The sequence below is a fragment of the Pan paniscus genome, chromosome 6 (assembly GCF_029289425.2).
Source record: "Pan paniscus chromosome 6, NHGRI_mPanPan1-v2.0_pri, whole genome shotgun sequence".
NCBI classification, from domain to species: domain Eukaryota; kingdom Metazoa; phylum Chordata; class Mammalia; order Primates; family Hominidae; genus Pan; species Pan paniscus.
Genome location: NC_073255.2, coordinates 143084817 through 143097110, shown reverse-complemented (window position 1 = coordinate 143097110; position 12294 = coordinate 143084817). Strand labels below are relative to the sequence as shown.

Here is a 12294-nt window from a genome sequence, read left to right as displayed (position 1 = left end):
CTGGATGACAGCATGTCTGTTTACATCATAGTGTACTGAGTATTTTAAGCCCACTGTTGGGACCGACTGCTCAGGAAAAAAAAAAAAAGATTGTTTCGAAATATTATTGCAGATGGCATCTGAGATCTGATGGAGATGTACAAAGAGGTTAATGTTGTTTTTCATGCCTGCTAACACAACGTCCATTCGACAGCCTATCGATCAAAGAGTAATTTCAGATGCTATTATTTAGGAAATATATTCTTGGCTGGGTGTGGTGGCTCACGCCTGTAATCCCAGCACTTTGGGAGACCGAGACAGGCAGATCACGCAATCAGGAGATCAAGATCATCCTGGCCAACGTGGTGAAACCCCGTCTCTACTAAAAATACAAAAATTAGCTGGGTGGGGCAATGCATGCCTGTAGTCCCAGCTACTCAGGAGGCTGAGGCAGGAGAATTGCTTGAAGGGAGGCAGAGGCTGCAGTGTGCCAAGATCACGCCACTGCACTCCAGCCTGGGCAACAGAGTGAAACTCCGTCTCAAAAAAAAGAAGAAATATATTCTTAAGTCTGTAGCTGAAAGGGTTCACCATTCTAGATGCCATTTAAGAACATCATGCTTCATGGGAGGACGTTAAAATGTCAGCATTAACAGGAGTTTGGAAGAAATTGATTCCAGCCTTCACAGATAACTGAGTCTTGATTTGACTTCAAGACTTCAGTGGAGGAAGTAACTACAAATGTGGTAGAAATAGCTAGATAACTAGAAGTGGTGGAGCCTGAAGATCTGACTGAATTGCTGCAGTCTCATGATTAAACTTGAACAGATGAGGATTTGCTTCATATGGGTGGATACAGAAAGTGGTTTCTTGAGATGAAATCTACTGCTGGCAAAGATGCTGTGAACATCGTTGAAATGACAACAAAGGACTTCGAATATCAGTAAAATCAGTTGATAAAACCAAAGCAGGGTTTGAGAGGATGCACTCCCAATTTTGAAAGAAGTTCTTGTGTGGGTGGACGCTGTCATACCAAACAGCATCGCTTGCTATAGATAAATCTTTCGTGATAGGAAGAGTCAACTGACGTGACAAACTTCATTGTTGTCATTTTAAGGCATTGCCACAGTCACCCCAAAACCTTCAGCAACCCTGATCAGTCAGCAGCCATCAACAACAGGGCAAGACCCTCCACCAACAAAAAGATGACTCACTGAAGGCTCAAGTGACCATTAGCATTATTTAGCAATGAAGTATTTTTAATTAAGGTGTGTATTTTTAAGACATAATGCTATTGCACACTTAATAGACTACAATGTAGTATAAACATAACTTTTATATGCAATGGGAAACCAAAAAATTCCCGTGACTTGCTTTATTGCAGTGGTCTGGAAGCAAGCCCACAGTATTTTCAAAGTATGCCTGTATTGTCTTAAAATTTTTGCCTCGTTTACTAAATAAGGTTCTTAAGGGCCATAATTTCATCATAACACCTAAAATACTCTGTAGAATATCACTAACATAATGTAGGCCATTTGCATTCAGAAACCACTGACATTTTGATGTATACGAATCTCAGATGGTATCTACAGCTATGAAACACAAGTTTTTTTCTGTTCGAAAGAGTTTGGTGGAGATAGAGTAAGGTCAGTAGCCAAATTATAGTCGTTTTCCAAAGATTGTTGTACATAATACTTCTCACTTCCAAATCAAACAGTATTTCTGCGGTGATGGTGTATTTAGAGTTCCAATATGAGGTGTCCGGAATAGATCTCTTGTAATAACAGAGATGAGGTTTCTTCCACTACCTCTTCCAAACTGCCTTGCTTAAGAGAAGTGGGAATTCCTTCAGCTAAGACATTTGGTGTTGGGACATAGGGGCTTTCATGTGGAAAGGAAAAAAGAAATAGAAGAAAAGTCTGCAGGGAGAAGGGGGAGGACCTTACACATAGCAATCTCAGCTGGCACACCTAATTGCCGTTTTCCCCTTGGCTCAGCTGAACTGACAGTCTCTTACCTTGGTGTCAGTTAAGTACTGTTCCCAGGTGCCTTTCAGGCAGTTTAGCACTTACGTGTATACACAGACACACACACACACCCCTCCCCCTTGCAGGTGAAAGAACATGGCAGGGTACTGTATCTGTTTCAGAAATCCCATTAGCGTGCCTGTTGCTGTGCCTGCCTTTCCTTGTTCCAGCAGTCAGCTGTTGGATTGTTCAGGCAAGTTGAACGGAGTTCAAGTTGGGTGTTCAGTCAGGTACTCAAAACTTTCCTTTCAAAAATCAAAGCTCTTCGGCTTTCTTTTCCTTCTTTTCTTTCCTTGTTTATATAAACTTTAGGAATGTATGTGCGATTTTTTTTTTTTTGACAGGGTCTCAGTCTGTCACCCAGGCTTAGTGCAGTGGTGCAGTCACAGCTCACTGCAGCCTCAACCTCCCAGGGTCAGGTGGTCCTCCCACCTCAGCCTCCTGAGGAGCTGGGACTGCAAGTGTGTGCCGCCACACCTGACTCTTTTTTTTTTTTTTTAATGTTTTGTAGAGATGGGGGTCTCACTGTTTCCCAGTCTGGGAAACAGTCTCAACTGTTTGGCCTCAAACTCCTTGACTCAGGCCTCCTAAAGGGCTGAGATTACAGGTTTGAGCCACCATTCCCAGCCTGTATGTGCATCTGTATAGTTGAGAATCAGCCCAAAACTGTACATGAATAAACTACATAAACAAGAATATTGAGATAAATACTCTTTGGCATTAGTGAAACTTAAACAGAACAATTAGAGGATTAAATCGTTTTGTGTTAATGCAGATGTACTCGGGAAGGAAAAATATCTTTTTCTCTTTTTTTTTTTGAGATGGAGTTTTGCTCTTGTTGCCCAAGCTGGAGTGCAGTGGCACAATCTCAGCTCACTGCAACCTCTGCTTCTCGGGTAGCTGGGATTACGGGCGTGTGCCACCACGCCCGGCTAATTTTTTGTGTTTTTAGTAGAAATAGGGTTTCACCATGTTAGCCAGGCTGGTCTCAAACTGCTGACCTCAGGTGATCTGCCTGCCTCGGCCTCCCAAAGTGCTGGGATTACAGGCGTGAGCCATTGCGCCTGGCCAGAAAAATACCTTTAAAAAGCTGGGCCTGTTGGTGTACCTAAAGGATAATACAGATGTTCCTCTCAACTTAGCATGGGGTTGTGTCTCAATAAACCCATTTTTAAGTTGAAAACGTTAAGTGGAAAATGCATTTATTATACCTAACCTACTAGACCTCGTAGTTTAGCCTCCCTTACCCTACAGGTGCTCAGAACACTTAGTAGCCTACAGTTGAGCAGTCATCTAACACAAAACCTATTTTATAGTAAAGTGTTGAATATCTCAAGTAATTTATTGATGTTCCACTGAATGCGAATCACTTTTGCACCGTTGTTAAGTTGAACCATTGTATGTTTGTGACCATCTGTACTTGTAATTTCTTTACATTCATTGGTATGAAAAATATGTTCTTAGAAGCAGGAAAAAGAATTCCGTTTTGCTTTGTATACTAAATTAGATGCTGTAATTTTGATAAAATGAAAAATCTGCTTTATTTGCAACAATTGTTTTCCTCCTTGACGTCAGCCTCACTCTTGGACTTTGCTACTCAGCCTGTCACCCCTGTGAATTCCCATGAGGTTTACAGTGTAACCCTGCTCTAAGTTTTCACTTTGCACTGTGTACCAAAATGAAACTGCTTATTTAGGAAAATATCTTTTGTGTTGGACAAAATACAGAGTGTCTATCTTCTTTTTCTATTGTGTTTCACTTATGGATTCAGTCTTCTTGGGTATCATTGAAACTTCTATTGGAGTGATTTATTAAAATATTAACACAGTATTGCATTATCAGAGTTGGCAAGAGGAAGCTTTCTTTGAAGTCTCACGTGTATTAAATGTTTTTCTTCCCAGACTCAAAATTCACTTTAACTCCAAATTGTCTAAATTTTAAAACTTTTGGTAAAGAAACTTGGCCTGAAATACAGTGATATGATATTAGATGATACTGTTCTTTGTTATTTCCTCATTTTGTTTTTGCCTCTGAAGCATATCTAAAATGAGGTGACAGGTCAGAAACTATTTTCTCTATATTTTACCTTACCCTCCATCTACCTGTTTCCCTTTTCTTCCCCTTTTCTGTTCTACTCTTTGCATTTCTTCTGTATTGAAATTCACTTTGTTCACAATTATTTAAAGGAAAACCTGAACTCAGGGGCCTTGGGTACCTTTAGGTTCAGGTACAATAAAGACATGAGACTGGATTTGCGTGCATCCTAAAAGAATCACTTTTAAATAAGTTTTATATGTTTTCATCTTGATTCTTCTAGATTCATCTTGATTCAAATTAGATGGTTGGCATTTAAAAAGAAAGTTGCATTTCTAAATGTAGATTTGTTTAAAAATGAAGTTGCTTGGGATTTGTTGGGTTTTTTCCTTTGCAGTGTTGAAAACAAAGAAAAAAAGTCAATTCGAGACTATTAAAAAAGTCAATTTGAGACTATTTGGTGAGAATGTGGTAACTTTGATACACATAAGGCTGTTACACTTATGATTTTCTAATAACTTCTGAAAGTTCTGTTTAAAACAGAGTCCGCCTTTCCAGTTGCTTTCTGTTTGACTATTCTCATGAAATAAATGGTTATCAAACTTCACTTGCCACATTCTATCATCAAAGTGATTGAATATATTAAGGCAGATGCTAGGTAAATAAACTTGACTTTGGTGAAAGAAATACAAATGACATTGGTAATAAACACATCTTTAAAGTTGTATGTCCCTTGAAAGAACTCTTTTAGAACTGTTCATACAGGTCTCTCTAGCTGGTTTATAACTAATCATTCTCCCAAAAATGATACAGTAATCTTAACACCCACAGCATCTGTGCATAATTTTGTTTCTGGCACTGGTGTATCAGCCAGAATAAAATGATTCTACCAGTATACCAACTGTTACATAGGAGAAGTATTTTATACTCTTTTGCCACCAATATCTTTGATTCTTACATGTTCCGTTACATATGACATGTAATTATACAGTGTATTGTGACTTATTGGTGATGATTACAGTCATTCCTAGAGTCTAGTAAATTGGCTCCCATTGCTTGTGTTGCTGAGATCTGGACAATAACTTAATGAGGTGAATGAGAGAAGTTGACTCAAGTAATCTTAGATATTTATAGCTAGTTTTTTCTCACTTTCTCTCATTTCCTTCACTCCCCGAATCCTACCAGAACCACAGTGACAGCAATGCAGATTCAGGAACTATGCATGAAATCCTCTCCTTCCACACATATCCGTCTTTTGGGGGTGGGTGGGTCTTTAAAAACAAAATGCGGGCTATAATTATTTATTGACTGTGTTATAAAACAGCTCTTGGATGCTTCATTCATCAATATTGTCCCTTGAAAATAATCTCCATTCTCTTCCAAATTAAGGTTTGGTTTGGTTTTGTTTTGTTTTAATCTTCTAGATTGTAGAAGGCATGAAACAAAAAATGTGGAGTATTGAAAATATTGCCTTCGGTTCTGGTGGAGGTTTGCTACAGAAGTTGACAAGAGATCTCTTGAATTGTTCCTTCAAGTGTAGCTATGTTGTAACTAATGGCCTTGGGGTATGTCACCTTTTAATTACTTCTGTGTTAGTACCTTCCTTATGTATCTAAGTAGAATGTGGTTATTGAGTGCATTTGTCAAAGATTGATGTGGCCGTGGACTGTTAATATGTTGTTGGGTACTACTGACCTTAACTCAGAAACAAGGAAAGAAGGGAGATATTAGGTAATAACAGACCTAAGGAGACAGAGATTTGGAAAAAGGAAGAACAATAAGGAAAAAGATTATTTAAGAGAGAGAATACAGGTCAGTCATTTCCCACTGCCGTTTTTACCTTTAGATCAAAAAGTAATATTTGAGTAGGAATGTCAGCTTACCTAGCCATCATATATTAAAGACAAGCAAGTATATAATCACTGACCAAACTGTTACAGGAAGGTAGAATATGAGGTTTGGATTGTTATACCACAATCATGTTCTAGTAGCCATAGAACAGCTAGGCAAGTGAACAACAACCCCCCTTGCTTCTTTGTAACGTCTTGAGAGCTGGAGATTCTATAGAGCAAGGGACAGAGGCAGGAGGATGCTAAGAATTAAGAACACCTGAGTTGATTCCCTGCTTTACTCTTTGATCTTTCTTTGGAAAGTTCTGGGATTGACTCATTTGTTGCTGCTTGTTCCACTGCCACTTGTTTCTGTTTCTTTGCTGCCTACCTTTCTGATGCAGAAACACTCTGCTGTCTTCAGGTTCTCTAAGACTTTTGCTTCTGACAATAACAAGGCAAAAGTAAAAAGTACCAAAAGAGGGATACGTTATGAAATAGGAAAGCCTTTACCTTAGTAATATTCTTGTTCCCTCTCCAAAGATTGTGTGTGTGGTTTTGGCGTAGTTCGTATAGTTGGGCTTTTCTTCAACAGCATGTACATGCTGTGCTTACTGTCAGTTTAAAGGCAGTTTGTAATATAAAGAGATACCTTAAGGGTCACATGTTAGAATGCTCACAGACTTCCTACAAATGGAGTATTAGGTGTTCTTCAGTGGCAAAAAGGATATCCAAGATGTCATACTTTTTCTTTATTACAAATGACTATCCTTCAAAACAGGCTAAAGTGTTATGTTTCTGAAAGCCAGATGTGGATTGGTTCAGTTATACCTATTAAGTGCTTAAAACTTAAATGTAAATTATGTATGTGCTTTTTTGTAAGGGAGTGTTTAGACATTTCTGATGATTAGTCTTCTATTTGTCTAACTTTCTTAATTTGGATTTCAGATTAACGTCTTCAAGGACCCAGTTGCTGATCCCAACAAAAGGTCCAAAAAGGGCCGATTATCTTTACATAGGACGCCAGCAGGGAATTTTGTTACACTGGAGGAAGGAAAAGGAGACCTTGAGGAATATGGTCAGGTATGTATCTATGCTGATTGGTTTTTTTTAGCAATAGTAGGTTGGCTCACCAAATTAATAAGAAAGGAGGTTTTTATGTTATTGTTTTTGTGGAAGACAAAGTATTATATTTTATTATAAAATGTCCAATTGCTGACCTGGCCTACCAAAATAAGATACAAAACAAGTTTCTACGTCATAAACACGGGGCCTGTGTATACATAGGGAGAAATATTACATAAGTATAGTGATTGACAGCAAGTTTGTATACACTTTATCCAAAAGCAAACTATGTTACTTTAATATAAAATGTGAAAACAAGGTGACTTGATTTGGATTGCATAATAAATGGTGAAACCTTGATTTAACCAAGTTTTCTGATTCAAATCAACCAAACTAGAAAAATTTACAGTATACTAAAGTAGTTCATATGATCTAATGGTCTTTAGCATACAAAAGTACATTTATATTTGTGAACTCAAGTTAAAAAATTTTTGGTTTTTAAGCCACTTGATCAGAAAAAAACTTTAGACAGAACTATTCATGAATATTCATATTATTAGAAAAAATTACACTAAACATGAGTGCACTATTACTTCCTATTTTGATTCTTTATACTACATCACAATTACTGCTTATAACATGTTACTTTTATATTTTTTAAGGTTTTGAGCCAGAATTGAAATAACTTTGTTACCGTTAATGAAAAAATATGTTTGTAAATCAAACTTTTAGAATTAGATCCCTTTATATAGCCTGTTAGGCAATTATTTGAGTAAGCTTTGTGTAACTCTTGTACCTACTAAGATTTTGGCAGATTTAGTTTATCCTAGATGAGCTAAAGTCACTTCAAACTAAAAGTAAAAATCTAAGTGTGATTTTTAATAAGACACTGATTTAAGAGTATGTGAATGATACTAGAATAAACTGGAAAATAATTCATAATCATCTAGGCAATTTGATTTAAGAGTAGGAACTAGTATTCCCTTAAATTTAAATTTATGAAAGAAAATGCTACAGCTAAAGCACTGTGGTTTGAAGCAACACAGTGACAAAAATATTAGGTAATGTCATATGTACCTCAATCTTCAGACTAGGTGGAAAATTGAGATTACTTCTGTGGATTTTTCAGAGAGAAACCAGAAGCAGGTAACTCCTTAGTGAGACAGGAGTGGCTCTACCAGACCCAAAGGGAATTTAATTTCTTCAATCTGTCTTTGCTGCTCTTGTATGGATGAAGTGGATTACCTTTGTCATTGACTTTTGGAGTATAAACAGAATCTTTAACCCAGTCACTGTGCGTTAGTCAAGAATGCAATACTTGTTTTTCTTTGTTTCTGTTTTGGGATTGGTTTTTGGCTTTTTGTGGGTTTTCTAGACCCAAATTTAGCACTAGCAAATTTCTTAAACTTCCATTTGATAAGTTTAATCACTGTTGAGTTTGTTGGCCAGGAACAAGGCAGGGTTTACCAGGCTTTTTTGCTGCACACTCACAATGATTGTCAGTGACAGCTACAGTTCTCCCTAGGCACCCAGGCATCTTCCTTCAGCCTGAGGAAAAAAAAGATTGGTCAGCTAGGTTTCTTGGTTTTCCTTTAAGAAAACTGGTGTAAGAATGTAGTATTAAGGTCATTCCTTTTCATAGAAGTTAAATATTTCTACATACCAGGCAACTCAGTGATTGGCCATTTTAGATAGTACCTTGTTCCACTAGCATTTTTTATGCATCAAATCATCTCACAATTTGAACACCATTGGCATCTCTGTATTTGACTGGTTGGTTAGTCTAATTCATCAAACCAGGATTCAGGTATTTTGCTTAATAATGTAATATAATCATGAAATTTCCATTTATGCAGGATCTTCTCCATACTGTCTTCAAGAATGGCAAGGTGACAAAAAGCTATTCATTTGATGAAATAAGAAAAAATGCACAGCTGAATATTGAACTGGAAGCAGCACATCATTAGGCTTTATGACTGGGTGTGTGTTGTGTGTGTGTGTGCATGCACACACACACACCTGTGTGTATGTAATACATAATGTTTATTGTACAGATGTGTGGGGTTTGTGTTTTATGATACATTACAGCCAAATTATTTGTTGGTTTATGGACATACTGCCCTTTCATTTTTTTTCTTTTCCAGTGTTTAGGTGATCTCAAATTAGGAAATGCATTTAACCATGTAAAAGATGAGTGCTAAAGTAAGCTTTTTAGGGCCCTTTGCCAATAGGTAGTCATTCAATCTGGTATTGATCTTTTCACAAATAACAGAACTGAGAAACTTTTATATATAACTGATGATCACATAAAACAGATTTGCATAAAATTACCATGATTGCTTTATGTTTATATTTAACTTGTATTTTTGTACAAACAAGATTGTGTAAGATATATTTGAAGTTTCAGTGATTTAACAGTCTTTCCAACTTTTCATGATTTTTATGAGCACAGACTTTCAAGAAAATACTTGAAAATAAATTACATTGCCTTTTGTCCATTAATCAGCAAATAAAACATGGCCTTAACAAAGTTGTTTGTGTTATTGTACAATTTGAAAATTATGTCGGGACATACCCTATAGAATTACTAACCTTACTGCCCCTTGTAGAATATGTATTAATCATTCTACATTAAAGAAAATAATGGTTCTTACTGGAATGTCTAGGCACTGTACAGTTATTATATATCTTGGTTGTTGTATTGTACCAGTGAAATGCCAAATTTGAAAGGCCTGTACTGCAATTTTATATGTCAAGAGATTGCCTGTGGCTCTAATATGCACCTCAAGATTTTAAGGAGATAATGTTTTTAGAGAGAATTTCTGCTTCCACTATAGAATATATACATAAATGTAAAATACTTACAAAAGTGGAAGTAGTGTATTTTAAAGTAATTACACTTCTGAATTTATTTTTCATATTCTATAGTTGGTATGACTTAAATGAATTACTGGAGTGGGTAGTGAGTGTACTTATCTTAAATGTTTCAATTCTGTTATATTTTTTATTAAGTTTTTTAAAAATTAAATTGGATATTAAATTGTATGGACATCATTTATTAATTTTAAACTGAATGCCCTCAATAAGTAATACTGAAGCACATTCTTAAATGAAGATAAATTATCTCCAATGAAAAGCATGACATGTGTTTCAATAGAAGAATCTTAAGTTGGCTAAATTCAAAGTGCTTGACATCAAAATGTTCTAGAGTGATTAGCTACTAGATTCTGAATCAGACATCACATCTGACTAGAGACCAGTTTCTTTCGAATGATTCTTTTATGTATGTAGATCTGTTCTTCTGAGGCAGCGGTTGGCCAACTATAGCCCAAAGGCCAAATTTGGACTTCTTTTTATAAATGCAGATTGTCTATGGCTGCTTTCCCACTACTCCAGCCTAAGGTAAACAGCTGCAATAGAAGCCAAATGAGAATCGCAAAGCCCAAAATGTTTATTAACCTGCCCTTTACACAAAATAACCCAAAAAGTTTCCTGATCTCTGTTCTAAGAAAAGGAGTGTGCCTTGCATTTAAAACGAAATGTTGGTTTCTAGGGAAGGGAGGAGGCTAAATAATTGATACGGAATTTTCCTCTTCTGTCTTCTTTTTTCTCACTTAAGAATCCGATACTGGAAGACTGATTTAGAAAAGTTTTTAACATGACATTAAATGTGAAATTTTAAAAATTGAAAAGCCATAAATCATCTGTTTTAAATAGTTACATGAGAAAATTATCACTAGAATAACCTAATTAGAAGTGAGTTATCTTCATTAAATGTTTTTTGTAAGTGGTATTAGAAAGAATATGTTTTTCAGATGGTTCTTTAAACATGTAGTGAGAACAATAAGCATTATTCACTTTTAGTAAGAGTCTTCTGTAATCCATGATATAAAATAATTTTAAAATGATTTTTTAATGTATTTGAGTAAAGATGAGTAGTAATAAGAAAAACACACATTTCTTCACAAAATGTGCTAAGGGGCGTGTAAAGAATCAAAAGAAACTATTACCAATAATAGTTTTGATAATCACCCATAATTTTGTGTTTAAACATTGAAATTATAGTACAGACAGTATTCTCTGTTCTGTGAATTTCAGCAGCTTCAGAATAGAGTTTAATTTAGAAACTTGCAGTGAAAAAAGCTATCTCTTTGTTCACAACCATAAATCAGGAGATGGAGATTAATTCTATTGGCTCTTAGTCACTTGGAACTGATTAATTCTGACTTTCTGTCACTAAGCACTTGGTATTTGGCCATCTCCATTCTGAGCACCAAACGGTTAACACGAATGTCCACTAGAACTCTGCTGTGTGTCACCCTTAAATCAGTCTAACTCTTCCAGACAAAAGCAAATGGCATTTATGGATTTAAGTCATTAGATTTTCAATTGACATTAATTAATCCTTCTTGATTGATTATATCATCAAGTATTTATATCTTAAATAGGAGGTAGGATTTCTGTGTTAAGACTCTTATTTGTACCCTATAATTAAAGTAAAATGTTTTTTATGAGTATCCCTTGTTTTCCCTTCTTAAATTGTTATCAAACAATTTTTATAATGAAATCTTGGAAAATTAGAAAGAAAAATGGCAAGGTATTTATTGTTCTGTTTGCCATAATTTAGAACTCACACTTAAGTATTTTGTAGTTTTACATTCCTTTTTAACCCATTCAGTGGAGAATGTCAGCTTTTCTCCCAAGTTGTGTGTTAAGTCTATTCTAATATGTACTCAACATCAAGTTATAAACATGTAATAAACATGGAAATAAAGTTTAGCTCTATTAGTGAAGTGTTAAAATTTGTGTGCTTCAAGTAATGCCATTTTCAGGCCTACCTGTTTTAAGTATTCCTCCAGTCCAAAGAATTAGAAGATGAGAGAAGGGCAAGTGTCAGAGTTGACTCCTTTTCTGCTTTGTGCAACTGTATAGATGACAGTGCCTTTTACTAAGGAAGAACACTGGAGGGACATCAGATTTGAGAGGAAAGAGCATGATTCCCGTGTTAAGGCTTGAGACGCCTTTGACATATCTAAATGTAGGTATTAAGTAGGCAGTTGATGATACAGGTTTGTGGACAGAAGGGCCTCAAGGTATGACTGATGTATACCTTGGAAGGTATACATCTTTGGAAGCACACAGTAAAGGATACTGTTCTAGGGATAGTATAGAGCAGGAGGTGGCAAACCCCAGGCCATGAGCCAAATCCAGCCCACCATCTGTTTTTGTAAATAATTGTATTGGAACATAGCCACACCCATTTATTCAGTTATTGCCTTTGGCTGTTTTCTTGCCACAGTGGCAACACTGATTAGTTGCAACAGAGAAATTATGGCTGTAAAAACTAAAATAGTTTACTG

General features: G+C 36.1%; 1 protein-coding gene across 2 annotated transcripts in view; it reads left to right on the top strand.

Annotated features, from left to right (window-relative positions):
* NAMPT (nicotinamide phosphoribosyltransferase) overlaps positions 1-11722 on the top strand; it is a 37455-nt gene extending 25733 nt beyond the window's left edge. For both annotated transcript variants that reach the window (XM_034964750.3, XM_034964752.2), the window contains 3 exons: positions 5465-5605; positions 6818-6952; positions 8791-11722. In XM_034964750.3, coding sequence (XP_034820641.1) covers positions 5465-5605; positions 6818-6952; positions 8791-8901 — 387 coding nt within the window. In that variant the 3' untranslated portion in view covers positions 8902-11722. The remainder of the gene's footprint in view (positions 1-5464; positions 5606-6817; positions 6953-8790) is intronic.
* Positions 11723-12294: the final 572 nt, after the last annotated feature.